At 51.3% G+C, this 17,867-nt stretch overlaps 9 protein-coding genes across 9 annotated transcripts; 5 read left to right on the forward strand and 4 right to left on the reverse strand.

The window, feature by feature from the left end:
- The first annotated feature begins 249 nt into the window (after positions 1–249).
- On the forward strand, positions 250–2,677 carry COCSADRAFT_122401 (uncharacterized protein). The gene is made up of 2 exons (XM_007704217.1): positions 250–2,042; positions 2,092–2,677. The coding sequence occupies exons 1-2, from the start codon at positions 261–263 to the stop codon at positions 2,182–2,184; spliced, it is 1,875 nt and encodes a 624-aa protein (XP_007702407.1). The 5' UTR covers positions 250–260; the 3' UTR covers positions 2,185–2,677.
- A 1,166-nt stretch (positions 2,678–3,843) lies between these two features.
- On the reverse strand, positions 3,844–6,107 carry COCSADRAFT_122405 (uncharacterized protein). The gene is made up of 2 exons (XM_007704218.1): positions 5,518–6,107; positions 3,844–5,468 (listed from the first exon to the last, which is right to left on the reverse strand). Exons 1-2 carry the CDS (start codon positions 5,649–5,651, stop codon positions 3,956–3,958), a joined length of 1,647 nt encoding a protein of 548 aa, XP_007702408.1. The 5' UTR covers positions 5,652–6,107; the 3' UTR covers positions 3,844–3,955.
- A 285-nt stretch (positions 6,108–6,392) lies between these two features.
- Positions 6,393–7,555, forward strand: COCSADRAFT_95810 (uncharacterized protein; the record flags this gene model as incomplete). Its single annotated transcript, XM_007704219.1, has 3 exons — positions 6,393–6,471; positions 6,556–6,703; positions 6,769–7,555. The coding sequence occupies 3 exons, from the start codon at positions 6,393–6,395 to the stop codon at positions 7,553–7,555; spliced, it is 1,014 nt and encodes a 337-aa protein (XP_007702409.1).
- Positions 7,556–7,930: 375 nt separating this feature from the next.
- On the reverse strand, positions 7,931–8,956 carry COCSADRAFT_227912 (uncharacterized protein). Its single transcript, XM_007704220.1, has 4 exons — positions 8,847–8,956; positions 8,656–8,755; positions 8,490–8,571; positions 7,931–8,387 (listed from the first exon to the last, which is right to left on the reverse strand). The coding sequence occupies exons 1-4, from the start codon at positions 8,902–8,904 to the stop codon at positions 8,307–8,309; spliced, it is 321 nt and encodes a 106-aa protein (XP_007702410.1). The 5' UTR covers positions 8,905–8,956; the 3' UTR covers positions 7,931–8,306.
- Positions 8,957–9,230: 274 nt separating this feature from the next.
- On the reverse strand, positions 9,231–11,588 carry COCSADRAFT_192142 (uncharacterized protein). Its single transcript, XM_007704221.1, has 5 exons — positions 11,276–11,588; positions 11,154–11,202; positions 10,453–11,091; positions 9,747–10,401; positions 9,231–9,690 (listed from the first exon to the last, which is right to left on the reverse strand). Exons 1-5 carry the CDS (start codon positions 11,324–11,326, stop codon positions 9,417–9,419), a joined length of 1,668 nt encoding a protein of 555 aa, XP_007702411.1. The 5' UTR covers positions 11,327–11,588; the 3' UTR covers positions 9,231–9,416.
- Positions 11,589–11,645: 57 nt separating this feature from the next.
- COCSADRAFT_227977 (uncharacterized protein) lies at positions 11,646–12,772 on the forward strand. The gene is made up of 3 exons (XM_007704222.1): positions 11,646–11,805; positions 11,861–11,888; positions 11,941–12,772. Exons 1-3 carry the CDS (start codon positions 11,715–11,717, stop codon positions 12,713–12,715), a joined length of 894 nt encoding a protein of 297 aa, XP_007702412.1. The 5' UTR covers positions 11,646–11,714; the 3' UTR covers positions 12,716–12,772.
- A 289-nt stretch (positions 12,773–13,061) lies between these two features.
- Positions 13,062–13,533, reverse strand: COCSADRAFT_94877 (uncharacterized protein; the record flags this gene model as incomplete). Its single annotated transcript, XM_007704223.1, has 3 exons — positions 13,062–13,118; positions 13,179–13,273; positions 13,341–13,533. The coding sequence occupies 3 exons, from the start codon at positions 13,531–13,533 to the stop codon at positions 13,062–13,064; spliced, it is 345 nt and encodes a 114-aa protein (XP_007702413.1).
- Positions 13,534–14,180: 647 nt separating this feature from the next.
- COCSADRAFT_95497 (uncharacterized protein) lies at positions 14,181–15,528 on the forward strand (the record flags this gene model as incomplete). Its single annotated transcript, XM_007704224.1, has 2 exons — positions 14,181–14,271; positions 14,372–15,528. The coding sequence occupies 2 exons, from the start codon at positions 14,181–14,183 to the stop codon at positions 15,526–15,528; spliced, it is 1,248 nt and encodes a 415-aa protein (XP_007702414.1).
- Positions 15,529–16,266: 738 nt separating this feature from the next.
- Positions 16,267–17,040, forward strand: COCSADRAFT_162604 (uncharacterized protein; the record flags this gene model as incomplete). Its single annotated transcript, XM_007704225.1, has 1 exon — positions 16,267–17,040. One exon carries the CDS (start codon positions 16,267–16,269, stop codon positions 17,038–17,040), a length of 774 nt encoding a protein of 257 aa, XP_007702415.1.
- Between the last annotated feature and the right edge of the window lie 827 nt (positions 17,041–17,867).

Below are 17,867 nucleotides of genomic sequence, written 5' to 3' on the forward strand. Positions count from 1 at the left end.
CGTGTCTCCAAAGTCGGCAGCCGAAATCAATCTAACTTCTTGTAGTGTTGTATTGAGCTTTCGAAGTAAAAAGCAAGATGCCTAGGCTCCCCCGCACGACACGAAGATCATCCGTGGGGAGAAACGCGGGGTGTGCTTCACCTCGGGAGTTCAATATGGAAATGTTTTACCTGCCTGTACTTATGCATGTTTCCAAGGGCCTCAAATAGATCCTAGACGCCTTCTAGCTAGCGAACTACCTGGTCTTTCCTCGTTTTAACATGACACACAATATCTTCAAGCCGCATTGGTCCAGGTTCCTAGGCCCCGACTCCCCAGATCCTCGTGAATTCAAGTACAAACCTACTAACGAACCGATATTCACATCTCCATACGGTCCCTTTCCGCCTACACCGGATGACCTCAACATCCACGAACTTTGCTTCCCACCGAACAATCCACTGCCTGAAGACTACCCCCTCATCATCAATGCAGTTACGGAGGAAGTCGTCACCCTTCACAGCTTCTATGCTCGAGTCTGCGCACTCGCACGTGTTTTGCGCCATGACGGACCAAATCCACTAGGCTTGGATAAAAGCCCTATCGACGATACCGAAGAGGGCGAGATTCTAGCGTTATTCTCACGGAATCATATTCATTACCCAATGGTAGCACATGCGTGTTTCCGGTCGCAATTAGTGTTTGGCGGCATCAGTCCAGCCAGTACACCGTACGAACTATGGTGGGTACTCAGAAAGATGCAAATAACGAGTATCATGTGCCATGAGACACTACTCCCAGTTCTGAAAGAAGCAATCAAACTAGGACCCGGAGATAGCGACAATCTCCCCTTGAAACTTAAACTAAACCCCGCAAAGATCATTGTACTGAGCGATGATCCGAAACTCGATACCGTCTCCGGATACCGTACAATAGAGTCACTTGTACGAGAAGGCTCGCAGCTCCCCGAACACCTACGCAAACTCCATGGCGGAAAACGAATGGCCTACCTTTTTCAATCCTCCGGCACATCGGGCCTCCCAAAGGCAATGATGATAACCCACACCAACGGCCTGCACTCCGGCCTCCAATCCCTCATCACCTCCGTCCAAGCCGCCCGCTTCACCGACAACCCACCCCTAGCCCCCGTTACCACTTTGGGCGTAATCCCCATGTACCACTCCTACGGCATGATAGTCTGGATCCTCCGCATCAACCTCCTCAAAAACACAACCATCATGCTTCCAAAATGGGACTTGCCCCTCGCTCTCCGCAGCATCCAGACGTACAAAATAACGCATTTACATCTCGTCCCCCCGCTCGTCCGCCAACTCGCCCAAAGTCCCTTAACAGAGAATTACGATTTGAGTTCCGTAGTCAGCGCTGGCAGCGGCGCTGCGTATCTCCCTCCAGACGTGGCGTACCAGCTCGCTAAGAAACTGCCGCAGGGAGCTGCGACACCGATTCCCAGCGGTTACGGACTCAGCGAGGCGGCTAGCATCGCTAGTCCGGGTGTCAACGGGATTTTTGGACTGGAGCCTGCATTGCCCGGTACGATTGGGTACTTACTACCTGGCATGTCTGCACGAGTTGTCGATCCAGACACATTGAAAGATGTAGCCAAGGGTGAGAAAGGCGAGCTCTGGGCGCGAGGAGCGGTTGTGACGCCTGGGTATTTTAAAGATGCAAAGGCGACGGCTGAGCTGTTTGCAGAGCCGGGGTGGCTGCGGACGGGGGATTTGGTGATGCGGGATGAGTGGGATCGGATTCATTATCTTGATCGGATTAAGGAGATGATTAAGGTGAAGGGGTTGCAGGTTGCGGCGACGGAGGTGGAGGATACGCTGCTGGATCATCCTGAGGGCCTTGTAAGGGATGCGTGTGTTGCAGGTGTTGATAATGGGAGGGGCGATGGGTCGTTGTTTGTTCGTACGTGGATTGTTCTTACGGCAGAAGGGGTGAAGCAAGGGGAGGAAGAAGTAGCGAGGAAGCTGCATGAATGGGTTCAAGAGCGGTTGAGTCGGCATAAGTGGTTGACTGGTGGGATTGAGGTGGTTGATTCGGTATGTCTTTGGCTCCAGAACGAAATGGTGTTGCTAATATTGTGTTTAGATACCCAGGACGCCATCTGGAAAGATGCTGAGACGTGAGATGAGGGATCGATATCATGAGCTGATGAAGAACAGTGGCAAAGCTAAACTGTAATTCAAAACATTGATATATATTGATGAACCTAGCACTCAATACCTCAAATAAAACCTTCAACTCTCAGGCTTTCATACAATAAACTCCCCACAAGACCTCCATGCCGTCTTGTGGCGTCCGAGGCAACCGACAGTACCATACCCCAACCCTAGACAATCTGATCCCCGAATCTCCTTCACTGTTCCTCCTTGGTAACTTTCTTCTCCCTCTTCCCCTTCTTCTTCTTACTCTTCCTCTTCTCATCAGACACAGCTTCATCCTTCTCCTGCATCATCTCACCACCCTCATCACTACCCTGAAACCCCTCCCAAACCTTATCCTCAACCTCCAGACTCTCCTTACATGTACCATTCTTCCGCCCCTCTACCTCTGCAAGCTTAGCCGCCAACTCCATATTCTCCTTAACCAGCACCTGATCCCTCCTCTTCTTATCCCTCGCCCTCCTCTTCAAATTCCTAACCTTCCTCCTCTCCGCCTGACCATCCTTACTCTCACCAACCCCACCCGTTCCCTTCGCAACACCACTCAACTTCTTCACCTCTTCCTCCAAATTCTTCGCCTTACCCTTCAACTCATCATTCTCATCCACCACCGAATTAAGCACGCGTTGCAGTTCCTCTTTCTCCCCCTCAAGCAACTTGACAAGAGTCATCCGTTCCTTATCCTCTTCTCTCAGGAATTTCTGCATCTCTCTCAACCTTCCATTCTCCTCTCTCAAACTCTCCAGATCCTTCCTCAACCCCTCATTCTCCGTCCTCAACCCCTCAGCCACCGCCCTCACTGCAATCATCTCCTCCTTCACCCTGCCATTACACTCCCTCAACAACTGCATCTCCGTCTTGGCACTTTCATCCAGCTCCTGCGCTTTGACTTTCCACATGGTGATTTCCCTGCGGAGAAGCGACTCTTGTGTCGACGGTGCGATGCTGGCTTTTTCCTTGACGACGTCTTCGAGTTGCGCGATGTAGTCTTGAGTGTGCTTTTTGTCTTGTTGGAGGAGGACTTCGTGCCGGTCTAGCGAGGCTTTGCCGAGGGCTTGTTCGAGGGCGTGGCGGGTGGCGGGCATGAAGGTGTGGTCTTCTGGGGGTGCAGGAGGTGTGGAGGAGAGATGGGGGCGTGGTGGTCTGGGAGTCACATTGTTCTTTAGTCGAGAGACTAGGGATTTGGATGGAGTAGTCTGGGCTGCGGCGCCTTTTGGTGATGCTGGTTTGGGTGGCGACCGGAGAGCTTGATTCTGGGTTGGTTGGCTTGCTAGCTGGGAGAAGATGATGCCGTTCATTGCGTCTGAAGACGGAGCCAGAGACAGTGTCTGGGTGGGTCGGTTTGCCATGTTTACAGTGTAGAGTAGCTGTCTGTTAAAGCTGGAGATTACTGTCGAGAATGGTTTTGAAGAGGGTGACACCTTAGGATATGTGCTATGAATGCGGTGGAGTGAAAGTGAACAATCTCATGATGAGCGGGTCGTGTAAGCGTACGGTTTCAAAACCATGGTGAATGTGAAAGTGAGCCTGCCTCTTGTTCAGCGTAGCGTCATTGCAGAATAGTTTTAACACAAACAGCATAAGTTGCCCACATGGAAAGTGTCAGGGACTCATGAATGAAGAGTAACGTCACAACCCTCAAATCAACTCGACCAGCGAGAGCATCCGTAGAGACCCTCCTTAAAGTCAGTCACGAAGATCTGATGGGCTAGAAAATCATGTCTTATTCACAACTCTTTCGCTAATCCAAACAACAAACACCATACAGAATGCCGCGTAAAGGAACCCTTCTATTTCTTCTTGAACAATCCCTTTCCAAGCAGATTCTTGAGCTTGCTCTCCTTCTCCTCGTTGCTCATGTTCGCTTTCCTCTTGCCCTCAGTCACAGACCCTCCTTGAGATTGATTTGATTGCGGCTGGACCAGGTCTTCGCGCGCGGGCTCCTCAACTTTCAACATTTGAGCTTTTGCCTGCCACTCCGACGCAAGTACATGCCGACTCGCCCTTGTCCCTGCGCTTGCGTTCTCGGCCCATTGGAATGTGACGAGTTCGTTGTTGAAGAAACGCAGATCCTGTACTAGCCGCTTGTCGTCTCGTGGGATTAGAACTAGACGACCTGTTGGGCCTGTATTCTTGAGTTGGAAGGGCTCATTCTTCTTCTCTAAGAAATCGCGAACAAAGTCGTAGAGACCAGCTGCAGTATCGTTCTTGTTAAAAGACATCTGAATAAGCGCACCATCGGGCATGCGTATCCGCAATGAACCACCCTTCTCAGCTGCTGCTGCAATCTTGGCCTGCCTCTCTTTTTCTTGCTCTTCGAGTTCCTTGTCAGAGAGTAGGCGAGTATTCTTAGTCTTATTTAGGAGCGCATTTTGGTGTGCTTTTGCGTGTTCGATGGTCGGAAGGTAGTCGCTCTCGTTGAAGGCATTCCGTGCTGCTTGTGGAGTCGACGAAGTTGGTGCAGAGAAGATTTGGACATTGCGAGACTTTTCGGCCGGCTGTGATGTATCTTGGGCAGGTTGTGACGAAGGTTGAGAGGGCTGTATTGGCACAGATGAAGCTGTTGACGTTGCTGCTGCTAGGGCTGCAGCTGGAGAGGTGTTCTCGATGCTCTCTGCTGCGTATTTCTCTGTCGATACCTCCTGTTTCTGTGCAGGCTGAGCTGCAGTTTTCGGCTCAACATCCATCGGCTCTGGATCAGGCTCGTCATTGCGCACGGTCTCACCAGCGACAGTTTCTGTTGCCTCAGGAGCGGCTTGAGCCGGGTCCGGTATCGAGGCTAATTGACTGATTGTTGAAGCATGTGCCCCCTCTGCTCCAGCGGAAGGCTCGCTGGGCTTAAAATACTGTGATATTTGCGCCATAGCTTCTTCTAGCGGGGTGCCGCTATTTCTGTACGACAGTTTCAGCAGAGCTGATCCGCTGTCGAAACCCAACTGGCTGAGTGTCTGTTGTAGTTCGACAAAGCTCGACTGCTCTTTGTGACCAGGCATGACGGTTATGACGGGCTGCTCATAATGTAACCTTCCGGCACCGGATGCACCACTCATCTCAGGAATACCGCGCTGGGTAAAGTTGTAGTTGGTCCCTGGGCTACTCTCGAAATGGCGTAGAATCTCCCACAACGAGGTGTTGCTCGCGAACTTATTTGTAAGACGTACATTCTTCTCGGTCGCTGGCAGCTGAAGGGCTACAGATATGACAGTAGGTGATCGTGATGCTTGTACGAGCTCTAACCGGGCGCCCTGGGGGAGGTTCGCAAGGCGTATCTGCTGGGAGAGTGATATAGGCTTGTTGTTGTATCTACAGACATGTTAGTGGTAGAATTTATGTGGAGCACGGTGTGCCTTACTTTAATGTAAACTGATCCTTGTTGACACCAAACTTCTGGCACGCCTCATCCCGCACCTGAGTCAAATACTTTGTAGGCGTAGTGGGAATCTTGAATGATCTCGCGTACGAGTTGAATACCACGACGTGCGACATTATGGGCGAAGTATTCTGTAGAGGTTGTGTGCGAGAAGGAAAGCAGTGGGTGCGTTTGTAAGAAAGATGGCACGCAAGTACCAGCAATCCCAGCGATGCGCTCTTCGAGCCGAGTCGCTTCGTTCGACGAGGAGAAAGAGGGTGGCGAGGTGGAGGAGCTTTGCTTCGGCGAAACTTAGGAAGAGGTCGTTTGGGCCTGCCATGCAGAGGCGATTAGGGTCTGAATGCACGCAATGCTGGGGATGGTGAACGCCAGGAGGGGCGCTTACCAATCCCGTGTGCGTATGTGGTTATCTGGAGGCTATTGATGCTTCCCCTTAGCGACGTGGTACAAGGTACCGCTTGCTTCTGAAAGATGGCGACGGTGTTGATTTGGAAGCGCGTGCTGCTGGCAGTGATGTAAAGTGCTGCGGCACGGTATAGATCGACGTGGAAGGGGACTCGGTGGCACCAAATCAAAGAGCCAAGTGTCTTGAGTAATCAACAAGACGGGATCCGGCTCTCAATTCGCGGCTGTAAGCGGGGAACGTAGTGTTCTGGAAGCTTCGTTGTCTTGCCGCGTGGTGTATCGGTGCCTGACTACTGACTGCCCACGCCCATCTACGTTCGGTGATCGTCGGTGACGGAAGAGCGACACCCCGCCCCCACCAAAACTCAAGAGCGTTGCATGTCGCGCCTTTCCCCGACGAACAACAACAACAACAACAGATTTCATCAATATCCCTCGTAGAACCCACAAAAATGTCTGGAACTGTTGAAATCAAGTCGCCCGCTCAGCTGAGCTCGCTACTGTCATCTTCGCGCATCGTAGTGGTCAATTGTAAGAAGCCGCTGTCGCCGCCGCCGCGACATACGTTCAAAGACACCACCTTGCCCTGTTTTTGCTAACATTTGTCCCCTACAGTCTACAATGAGCAAAACTTATCAAGCCAAACCATCGCGCCCGTATACGATCAGCTAGCTAGCCAGCTCTCAAGACCAGGAAAAGTCACCTTCACCAAAGTCAGCACAGTGCAGCAAGCACAGATTGCCCAGAGCTACAATGTTACAAAGTATGCACATATACATATTACACAAACATACAAAACGCAGGATATCTAACAAATTCGCCCATTAGTACTCCCACATTCATCATATACAAGAACAACCAGCAAATACGCAAGTACTCGGGCTCGAATCCCCAACAACTCTCCGAGGCAATCAAGACGCTTGCCGCAGAAGCCGAGAACGACGGCAAGGGCGGCAGCGGCTTCGCCAGTGGAAGCGGTGGAAGCGGCAATGGAAGTGGAGCATGGATAGGCGCCAGCTTACCACGCGGATACACCGATGTCACCGAGTCTGTCGATGTACGCGGCCTCGACCTGCTCAATGCGGACAGCGATTTTGGAACCGTCCGGACGCTATTCGAGACATCACCACCCTCCTCTTTGAACAAGGGCAAGGGCGCCGCCGCCAGCACAGAAGGAAACAAGGACTGGGTCGAAAGCGATGTAGACAACCAGCTCATGCTTTACGTGCCCTTTACCGCAAACGTAAAGCTACACACCATCCACATCACCTCCTGCGTCTCAGGCAGCGATGACGATGATGACGAAGCCCCCGTGCGACCAAAGACCATCCACGTCTGGATCAACCGCCAGCACAACCTGGGCTTCGAGGAAGCAGAAGACATCCCCGCAACCCAAGTCATTGAGCTCAAGCCCTCGGACTGGGACGAGCAAACGCAAACAGCCAAGCTCGAGCTCCGCTTCGTCAAGTTCCAAAACGTCTACTCGGTCGTCCTCTTCGTCGCCGATGCCGACGGCGACAGCGAGAAGACGCGCATCGACCGCATACACTTCGTTGGCGAGACGGGCGAAAAGCGTGAAATGGGCAAGCTGGAGAAGATTGGTCACGATGATTGAAGCTGCAGACCTTCTCAATTGATAGATACGGGCCCCCAAATCCGATTCGTCTTTTGTGAGCGTTTACGTGTTTTCTTGATAGAGTAGACGTCAAACGAATAATGTGACATGCTTCTAGAAGAGAAGCAAAACAAAGACATGTCTTCTAGTCTATACTCGCCATTCCTAGCCTTTGAGTCTTGAGACCGTCTTGCACATCAGTCATATCTAATGACACTACATTGCATATGTATGTCCACGCATCTGCTCGAGACCTCACTCACACACAGAAGTAGTGTGAAGCCTGAGCAGCCTTGTCTCCAAGTGCAGCGCGTTTCAATTTAAGCATTTCTCGGCCCTTACTCTGCCATTGATAAGGGCAATAGAGTAGGAATTTGACATCCATGCTAGTAGTAATACTTCACCACCGACAACATCACCATCACCACTACTACTACTACATCACACCTCATCACACACCATACGGCACACGGCACTCGGACATGGTGTTTTGGCGTGAACCAATCGTCACATTTCATGATTTTGAGTGACACATGCTAGGTACGTTTAGGAACCGTCACTGTCCATTTGCCATACTCCGATAATCGTGCCATCCTTTTTGTGTATATAAGGTATGCTTTGTGACGTTCCGAAATCGTTGTGTCGAGCCGCCCGTATGGGAAAAAAGAGACCGAACACCCAGGGACAGAATCGGAAAGAAGGTCGCTCGTTTCGCCGTGTTTGCTACATCCACCGCACATCATGAAACCGCTTAGTGACCCGCGCGCCTCGACTCGGCGATGACCTTGGTCATCTCGTCGACCTTTCTCTTTGAGCGGCCGAAGGTACCGAGCTGTTGCTATGTCAGTGCGTGTTCTGAAAGTTGTACATTGGATCGAGCGGGTGGAAGAATCGAATTGTATGTAGAGGCGCCATGGGCGGAGGGAAGACGTACCCTCTTCTTAGCTAGACGACGAGCACGCTTGTCCTTGGAGTTTCGGAGCAATTCAATGATGCGCTTCTCGTAGGGGGCAAGACTGTGAGAGACAAGAATGTTAGCAATCTATTGCACAAGCAGTTGCGCAATCTAGCGCTCGACTAAACTTAAGAATGCAACGTACCCAGCAACCTCCTTGGTGATCTCACGGACGAAAGCAGTGCGCTTGGACAGGAAACCCTTCCTCCTCGAGATCCTGGGAGCAGGAGTCCTGGGGGTGACCTCTGTTGGCCATTGTTAGCGTCCATCCAACAATTTTTCCATCTCAGTTGTAGCGGTTCGGGAGTGTCGAAGGCGGGTAGGCGGAAGACGTACTGTGGCCGGCGTTAATGCCAACGATGAGGCCTGACTTTTGCTTGACTTCTTTCGGCATCGTGACGGTCGTGATGTTGTCGATTGTCGATGGGTTCAAAGTCGTAGTTTTGCGAGGGTAATTTTGGCTCGGCTGTGCGGTGGTGCCAAGATGGCGCTAGCTGTAAGCAGGCACGTGCCCTGGCTGAAGCTACCGACGGTAGGAACACCACACTCGAGCTTGATGTTACCTGAGCATGGAGCTTTCATTTTTGAAACGCAGATTTTGACTATTGGTTTTGCAAGTTTAGTACAACCACGAATTTGTGTAGCGATTTGCATGACGAACGCGGTTACCCGTCCAGAGAAGGGGAGCGCATCTTATCGCGAAAGTTTGAGCACGCTTTCGTCCATTGGACCAGGATATCAAAATATCTTCTCGAAATGACACAGCTTTGAAATTTTCGGCAAATAGACCTTTTTGTCTCCCACATGAACCTCTCTATCACTTGTTCCAAAGCAACAACCGAGAGTTATGATTTCTCAGAAATGGAGAGTGCATGTAGTTTTTCCAATTCAAGATTAATGAACAAACTACAACTTTGCCTTCTCCTTCGCCTCTTCCTCTTCCTGCGCCTTGAGCTTGAGCACCCTCCTCAGGATCTTACCACTGATTGACTTCGGAATCTCATCCACCCACCTCACACCGCCCCTCAGTCTCTTGTGATGCGCCACCTTTGTGCTCAACCAATCTATAATCTCCTTTGCGTCTGCGTCGGTCTTGCCAAGACCATCCTTGGGTACAATGTAAGCCCTTGGAAGCTCTGTTGCGTCATCTTTGCTGTACACGCCTATTACCGCCACGTCACTAGAAGAAGAAAATATTAGCAAGCATTTGAGGTGGAATATATCGGTAAAACGTACTTAACCTTCGGGTGAGAGACTAGAATACCCTCAAGTTCTGCCGGTGGTACCTGGAAACCCTTGTACTTGATGAGTTCCTTGACGCGGTCTGTGATGTAGAAATTGCCGTCCTTGTCTTGATATCCAACGTCACCAGTCTTGAAATACCCGTCAGCAGTCTTTGCGTGCGCGGTTCCCTCAGGGTTGTTCAGGTACCCCTTGAAAACGTTCGGTCCCTTGATCCACAGCTCTCCAACCTCGCCAACGGCCATCTCTTTCTCATCAGGAGACATGTACTTGGCTGTCTGATAAGGCAACAATTTGCCAACTGAGCCAATCGTCTTGTTCCAGTCTTCCCATGGCTGAGTGTGTGTGGTAGGACTGGTTTCCGAAAGGCCGTATCCCTGCTTTACAGGGATCTTTAGTCTGTTGTATACTGCATCCACGAGCTCTCGCGTGAGTGGCGCAGCTCCGGAGTTCATCATGCGGATGGTGCTGAGATCGTATTTGGATACTAAGGGGTGCTTGCTCAGCAAAAGGACAATTGGCGGAACGACATAGGCGAATGTGATTTTGAGTTCTTGGATGAACCTGCAGAAGTCCTCAAGGTCAAACTTTGGCATCACAACAAGCTGGAGACCAGAGAACAAGCTTTGGTGGATCAGACATGTCAGACCTGTAGATTGTTAGTGGATACTTTCTGAGTTCAATATAATGTCCGACTTACCGTAGATGTGGAAAAAAGGTAAAAAGGCAAGGAGCTTGTCTCCTTCACCAGTCGGTCCTCCAGTAGGCTTCAGGTTCCCAGCCTCTCCAGCTTTAATCATCACTGTGTTGGCCACAATATTTCGGTGGGTAAGCATGACGCCCTTTGGATGACCAGTAGTGCCAGAGCTGTATACCAAAAATGCCAGATCTTCAGCTGGGTTGGTCGCTTTTGTCCTCCTAAATCTGGCGCTTCCAGCCGTGTTGATGATACCTGTAAAGTGCTTCACTTTGAATGAAGGGTCTCTCTGATCTCCCATGATAATGACCCTGTCCAGAGGCATTCCGACCTTCCTTGCAGCCTCTTGCGCATTTTCGATAAACGGCAACTGTGTTACCAAGCCCTTTGCGCCAGAGTCTTTGAGCTGGAAAGCAAGCTCATCGACCGTGTAGTTTGGGTTAGCAGGCGACAGCACACCACCTGCCCAGTGACATCCCCACGTGATCGCTGGAGTGTCGATACAGTTAGGTGTGTACAATGCAAGTACATCACCCTTTTGCCAATCCCAGAGTGCTTTTAAGCCTTTACCAAAAGTGATAGCAGCATCCTTGATTTGTGCGTATGTATACGAACGTGTGGTGTATGGATCATAGTAGATTACTATTCAACCACGTCAGCTCGGTGTCTACACAAAGCAAGGCCGTGATTGATTGTAAGACTACCTTTGTCATCTGCAAACGGCTTTTCCTTTCTCTCAAACAGAAACGCCCACTAGGAATATCACCCGAACGTCAGCACATGGAGCCAGGATGCGAGCTTATTCCCGGGACGGGAAGACACTCACAAGATCCACATCTGGGATGGGCAAGCTGGGGTACTGGCTCTCGGAAGGCATCTTGGCAATTAAGTTCAATTTGATGGTATGCTACTCAGCTTACCGTAGGCAAAGTTACGGAAGAAGCAGGATGTAAAGTGGAAGGAAGCCAAAACGAGAAAGGCAGACGCGTTCTACATGGGACCTCGGGCGGAACGCCCTACGGTCGGAGGCGGCTTGTCAAGGGCGTGCGACGATGTTAGAGCCGGGGTTCACCCCACACCCGGGGGATGCCAGGGCCGAGGCTCTTTCCACTTTTGGTGTTAGCGCAGAGATAGTAGCTGGGCGCTTCCGAGGTCCTCGTTGCGGTGTGACGTCCACTGTGAATGTTATCTGATAATATCAACACTACCCATGTAAAGGGCGCTGAGAGACACATACTCAGTTCCACGTTTGACAGGTAGCCATTATGCCGGGTTGGCGCGAAGCTACCGCGGTGCAGAAGCTCTCCACCAACACCTACTCCTGTACACTGCATGATGATTGGTGCATCGGAACTGGTACGTACAGATCCGACATACCACCACAATGGGTCATTCTTACTGACATGCGTAGTCCCGAACGGTGGATATGTTACTGGATGGTGAGAGAGCCTTAAAAACGCACATACGCGTCCACTAACCTAACCATGCCAGTCTCCTCGAGGTAGTCAAGGCACACTTCAGCACCACCTTGTCGGCACAAAACCAACCCCACACAATCGCCCTGCATGTGGAGTTCCTCCGACGAACCCAAGTCGGACCAGCGACCTTCACTGTCGACGATGTCAAGCTCGGTCGCCAGACCTCAATCGTGCACGTGAGCATGCAACAGGACGGGCGACAAGAAATCGTCGCCTACGTAACCAATTCCAACATGGACACGGAATCCGGCTTCTCATACGACACAGAGTACCAGCTCTCGCCCCCAATAGCCTCTGTCGATATATCAAAGCTAGAAAAAGGCGAAGATCCGTTGTGGGAACGGCATGCCGACTTGCCATACGCCAGCTTCCGCAAGGCGACTAGCAAAGCCTTATTCCACTTTCCACGGCAAGGCCATCCCTCCGCGAACACGGCAGACGAATGGCTCTGCTTTGCAGACGGCAGCAACTTCAACGACTCATCGATTGGATTCGTGGCAGATATGTTCCCGCAGCTTGTGGAGAGGTTCAAGGAGAAGGGCACAGGCCCGTTCTGGTACCCGACTTTGCTGCTGAACCTTGATTTCAAGAAGTCGCTGCCGGCCGAGGGCGTCAAGTGGCTGCGGGTCAGGGTGGAGATTAAGAAGGTTTTCAATGGCAGGATGGACATAGAGGTGTTTGTACATGATACCGAAGGCGAGTTGGTGGCTCTGAGCCATCACGTGGGACTTGTTGTGGACGCTAGTAGGAACACGGCTGCGAGACGGGTCGGCGATGCCAAGATGTAGAAGTGACGTAGGCTGTAGGCACGGGAACCGATTTATAGAAACATGACGAGCGGTAAACATGATTTACCATGACAGCATGGTTTCCATGGAATTGGAGGGTAGAGTGATTGGAGGTCAACAGTATAAACACGCAGTTGGGCAATAGCTTGATAATGTCTTTTTTTGATTGTTCGAAATCGCCATGCATCCCGCAGTAATTGAGGTTCTTGGATATAGGCAACGCGTGATTATGTATTTTTCATCTTTTTTCAAACGCCAATGATGCCATGCACACAATATCTGTCGCATCCCCGCAACACAGTTCCACGCTCATACATGTTTCCTCGACGGTCCAGTCAGAAAGCGCTTATTTGCCCTTGGGGTTGTTGTACTGCTGCTGGTAGAACTTTTCCGGCCAGACAGGCTATAACGGCATATTAGCTTTTATCCCCACACACGCTCCATGTCTCAGAAGATCACTCACCTCGCTCTGCTGACTGCTAATGTTTCCCTTGAAGTACTCTGAGTCAGGGCCCTTGCTAGGACCACCATGTCTTCCCTCGTTGGCCGTTGAGCTACCTGTAAATGAATGTCAGTAAATCATGCGCTGTGACTTCCAGATGGTCAGTCTGGGGCTCCAAAGTACCCGTACCGCGCTGGCTCGCAACAGCGGGAGTATGTGTGGGCGAGGCACCGCCGGCGGAGAAGCGGTCCTCGATGTTCTGCACGCCCTGGGTCTTGTAGGGGTTGGGAAACCAATATTGGCGCATGTAAAGGTAGTAGCCGAAGCCGACAGCACCGCCAGCCATGAAGATTTTGGGCACGGAAAGAGGAGACATAGTTGCTTGTGCGCTTTGGTATCTGTTTAGTTGCACTGGTACGGGTGTGGGTGTGGTGGTGTGCAGGTGTGATGTAGGCGCGTGGTATTTTTTGAGAATGTCAAAGGTGAGCAAGTGAGGTCGGAATGCAATTGAAACTTGGGCTTGGGGTTTATTCAAGAAACAGGGCAGTTTTTAGACTGTGGAGAAATAAGCAAATACTGCAACCGGTCCCGAGATCTGGGCGACTCTTCTATCCCGTCAATTCATATACCCAATTGCACGCAACGGGGAGGCGTTGTGTTTGTGTCGCGATGATCGCGTCATGGCTGCGTACTTTGGGCAAAGCTTCCGAGGACACTCAGACCCACTCTCGCCAGGAACTGCGGTGCCACACCTCTGCTCGCTGACGTAACGCGCCTGTGGCTAAGCACTGTGGCTGGTGTTTAATTTTAGTCTGGTTGGAGAGCCTTTGGGGGAAGTGGACACGCTATCTTGCATGGAGAATTGATTACCTTGCCCCCTTTGCGCCCACGCGACCGAGGGTTCTTAAGAAGAGACAGGATTGAATTCGGCGTTGGCACTTTGTTGAACGAGCTTCATGACTGCTCGACACAAGAAAAGCTGGGACGCAGCCACGGCCACTACACTCTACGCGCAATCGAGATATGGACGGTGATCCTGCCATCGAGCCGGAAATCGATGGCTTCACTCGGATCTTACCCTTACCATACCGCGTCGCTCTCATAATTGTGCTTGGTATGCATAGCCCTCTTAGCGATTGGCTGTCACCCAGCCTTTTGCTACCCTTTCCATGCCCTATGCCTCCAATGTTGCTTGCGACTGACAACCTCCACAGGTATATGGGCATGGGGCCTCAACCTTCACTACCTCTCCCTCATAAAGATCGACGTCCCCTCTCTAATCCGCTATCCATCGCGCGCCTCGCCGCATCACCCGCCGCATCACCTCTCCTGCTACCGTATCGCAACCTTCCTCTCCATCCCTCTCGCCCTCTCGCTCCTCCTTTTCTGGGCGCTTACCCACGGTAACCCCAAAGCCGTTGCGGATTGGGAGATCCTTCCAAACCTCTACCTACTCGTCCTCGTTATAGGCTTCATCGCGCCTGTGCCTTTTGTCAGCCGCAATGGACGCTCGCGCACACTCGCAACGTTGAAGCGCATCAGCACTGGTGGCATTGCTGAAGCGCAAGATGGAAAATTTGGAGACATATTGCTTGCAGATGCGTTGACAAGTTATGCCAAAGTCCTTGGTGATTTGTTCATTTCATTATGCATGTTTTTCTCGTCGGGGCAACGCTCTACTGCTGCGCCTAACCGCAACTGCGGTGGAACTTTTTGGGTCCCCTTTATTATCACGGTCCCCTACTTGATTCGCTTTCGGCAATGCATCACGGAGTACTACCGTGTCAAAAGAGGAAATGAGCGTACCGGCCAGATCAATCCGGCCACCGGTTGGGGAGGCACGCACTTGGCCAACGCAGCAAAATATTCGACTGCGTTCCCCGTCATCATCCTGAGTGCATTGCAGCGATCGCCCGACCCTTCAACCTTCGGTGTCTCAGAAGCCACTCTCTATCGCATGTGGCTCTTCGCTGTCATTGTAAATTCTGGCTACTCCTATTACTGGGATGTAGCCAAAGACTGGGATCTGACGCTCTTCTCCAGTGCCCGCACCCGAAATTCGCCCGAATATCCCTGGGGGTTACGCCGCCATCGCTGGTTCCATGCAAAAGAGTTTTACTATGCTGCCGTTGTCGTCGATGCCTTGCTGAGATGTACGTGGAGTCTGAAACTCAGTGTACACCTCGACCACTTCAATGATTTGGAAGGCGGCATCTTTACGATGGAAGTGCTCGAAGTACTCAGGAGGTGGATATGGATCTTTTTTCGTGTGGAGACTGAGTGGGTCAGAAACCACAAGGGCCCTGCTCCTGACGATGTTTTACTAGGGGATGTGGGTACAGGGAACAGGTATGATGATGATAGTGACTAGACGTCTAATCAGTCTTTAAGTGTATCGCACTGGTACATGTTCACTGCTGCATAATGCATGTACTGTTATCTCGAAAGGGCAACTCCATCCTCTAGGCTGAACAACGGGTATTGTCTATAGCCTAATTCCCTATCGCATCGCCTATTTTTACCAGGTTTCAATCGCTATACGAAATCAAGTCTGCACGAATTGCGTACCATATTGGGCCTAGCGTATCTCACCTTACTACCTCAATCATTTGAGTTGCAGCCAGTTTTTGGGGGCGCGTCATGAGTATTACTCAATCCTTTGGTTACTTCGGCAGATTCCATTGTTACATCCTTAGCTCGGCACCTTACCAGGAGAGCGCTTTATCCAACCCGTGCTTCATTAGTCACAGCCCTAGAAACAACAGTACGATGGTGTTCCGCGGAATTCCCCCTAAAGCCTGCGAGAGGTGCAGAAAGAGAAGATTACGTGCACGCTCCGCATGGAATTATTACTGTTCAGAGCTTAACTTGGCCTTAGTGTGACCTACAGCGCCCCCATTGTAGCTCGTGTGCACGCGTAGGAATAGCATGCAGTGGGTATCGAGACACCTCCGAGTTGCAGTTCACTGATGAATCTGAGCTCGTCAGGAACAGATTCCTAGCAAAGGCTAATAACGAAGCTATTATACGGCAGAGCCTAGGCACTGATGGCATACCCAAAATCAAAGTACAACACCTAGCTCAAAATCTACAAGTCATCAGTCGCGACATGTTCTTTAGGTACTACGTCTCGGATTTTGGTCGGACATGGGGCTTTCTGAACGACTATCTCGACTCGCCCAATGCCCCTGCCCATATCACATTCGGTATCGAGGCAGTCAGCCTGGCGTTCCTATCCCATCAGGTCTCATCACAGACGGCACGGAATCTCGGACGTAGAAAGTACTGCGAGGTACTCCGCAGCATCAACGCATTGCTTCAGACACCCGGCGCAGCACAGGCGAAGTCCACGTTCGAAGGCGCACTCCTCCTCGACCTCTTCGAGAAACTCTCCAAATCCGCGTCCGCCATCGGAGACGACAAGCACACACACGTCGCGGGCGCCTTCGCGCTCGTCAAGCTCCGGGGTGTGGAATCCTTCACAACACAAGAAATAGCAGCAGTGACGGGCTTATCTTTAAACGGCACACTCACCGCACTCAGCACAGGCAGAGCAACAGACATAATCATCCGCCAGATACGCCACCACGCTACCCAATTCCTCGATACCTCCGACCCCAAATGGAAACTCACCGGCCTCATCCTCGAAGCCACAGGCCTAGCCGCCTCAGTACTACACGGCACTATAACCTCCGCCGAAAAAATATCCAGAAACAACTATTTAGACACCGAACTCACCGCCATCGCCGACTCCGCCTCTCCCTTTTGGACCTACATCTCTCACCCCTTCCCCAACGCCGACCCCAACTTACACCATCTATCCCTCACGCACCGTAGCCCAAATGTAGAACATCCTCCGCCTAACCCGGATCCTCCTCTGTGAAGAAATCCTCGCCTCCCTCCCTCCCACCGCCCTCCTAACCGCCGAAAGAGCAAAAACTACAATCAACCAAATGACCAGCGAAATCTGCGCCTCACTGCCACACATGACACATTGTTCTTATGCAGCTCGCCACAAGCTTCCGGGAGGCGAGAATCCGGAAAAACAGCATACGCATACTGTTCCGCACACGCTGGATGTCTACGTCATAATCTTCGCTATCTACGTGGTAGTATGGGCGCTGCACGCCCCCCTTCACACACGGGATTGGGGCGTCGCGCAGTTGGAAAATATGGCGACTCACTTTGGGAGTCAGGAGGCTAGCGTTATCCTCAAGGTGCTGCAAAGGCAGAGAGAGGGGAAAATGAAGAGTACGAAGTGCGTTGCACTGCGTTATGTTTTTTGCTTCTTCTTTTTTTTCGGTGCATGAGTTGGGGCTGATTGATATGGGTGTATAGGAGTGGGAGTGAGGTGAGGTATCCGGATAGTACGGCGTTGACGCTTGGGTTGCCGATTGATTGGTATATGGGCCCGAGCGATCGTTTTTGCTAGGATTGCGGAGTAAGCTATGGTGTGGAATGAGGGAATAGTCATTGCGTAGAGAGGGTTGCACCAAGCAGAATAACAAATGATGTCCAGGTATAGATGGAAACGGAATTGCATAGCATAGGTAGGGGAGTTTTTGGGTGGGGGAATGGGTATAAAAGTGGGGTGTGGATTCAAATAGATATATGGTGAGCGGCATGAAAGACAAATGGAGATAAATGCATGAACAGCGTAGTTTGTTGATATCCACCTTTTCAGACGGGATAAGGGCGATCGGTACGAAT

This window comes from Bipolaris sorokiniana (assembly GCF_000338995.1).
Source record: "Bipolaris sorokiniana ND90Pr unplaced genomic scaffold COCSAscaffold_11, whole genome shotgun sequence".
NCBI classification, from domain to species: Eukaryota; Fungi; Ascomycota; class Dothideomycetes; order Pleosporales; family Pleosporaceae; genus Bipolaris; species Bipolaris sorokiniana.

Bases quoted from the DNA above. Each gene is read 5' to 3' on its own strand.
- COCSADRAFT_122401 (XM_007704217.1), top strand. From the start codon at position 261: ATGACACACAATATCTTCAAGCCGCATTGGTCCAGGTTCCTAGGCCCC. The intron at 2,043-2,091 runs GTATGTCTTTGG...TATTGTGTTTAG, and splicing joins GGATTGAGGTGGTTGATTCG to ATACCCAGGACGCCATCTGG.
- COCSADRAFT_122405 (XM_007704218.1), bottom strand. From the start codon at position 5,651: ATGTCGCACGTCGTGGTATTCAACTCGTACGCGAGATCATTCAAGATT. The intron at 5,469-5,517 runs GTAAGGCACACC...ACATGTCTGTAG, and splicing joins AAGGATCAGTTTACATTAAA to ATACAACAACAAGCCTATAT.
- COCSADRAFT_227912 (XM_007704220.1), bottom strand. From the start codon at position 8,904: ATGCCGAAAGAAGTCAAGCAAAAGTCAGGCCTCATCGTTGGCATTAAC. The intron at 8,756-8,846 runs GTACGTCTTCCG...AATGGCCAACAG, and splicing joins TGGCATTAACGCCGGCCACA to AGGTCACCCCCAGGACTCCT. The intron at 8,388-8,489 runs GTACGTCTTCCC...ACATAGCAACAG, and splicing joins GTCGTCTAGCTAAGAAGAGG to CTCGGTACCTTCGGCCGCTC.
- COCSADRAFT_192142 (XM_007704221.1), bottom strand. From the start codon at position 11,326: ATGCCTTCCGAGAGCCAGTACCCCAGCTTGCCCATCCCAGATGTGGAT. The intron at 11,203-11,275 runs GTGAGTGTCTTC...TGATATTCCTAG, and splicing joins CCATCCCAGATGTGGATCTT to TGGGCGTTTCTGTTTGAGAG. The intron at 9,691-9,746 runs GTACGTTTTACC...TTCTTCTTCTAG, and splicing joins GTCTCTCACCCGAAGGTTAA to TGACGTGGCGGTAATAGGCG.
- COCSADRAFT_227977 (XM_007704222.1), top strand. From the start codon at position 11,715: ATGCCGGGTTGGCGCGAAGCTACCGCGGTGCAGAAGCTCTCCACCAAC. The intron at 11,806-11,860 runs GTACGTACAGAT...TGACATGCGTAG, and splicing joins TGATTGGTGCATCGGAACTG to TCCCGAACGGTGGATATGTT. The intron at 11,889-11,940 runs GTGAGAGAGCCT...TAACCATGCCAG, and splicing joins GGTGGATATGTTACTGGATG to TCTCCTCGAGGTAGTCAAGG.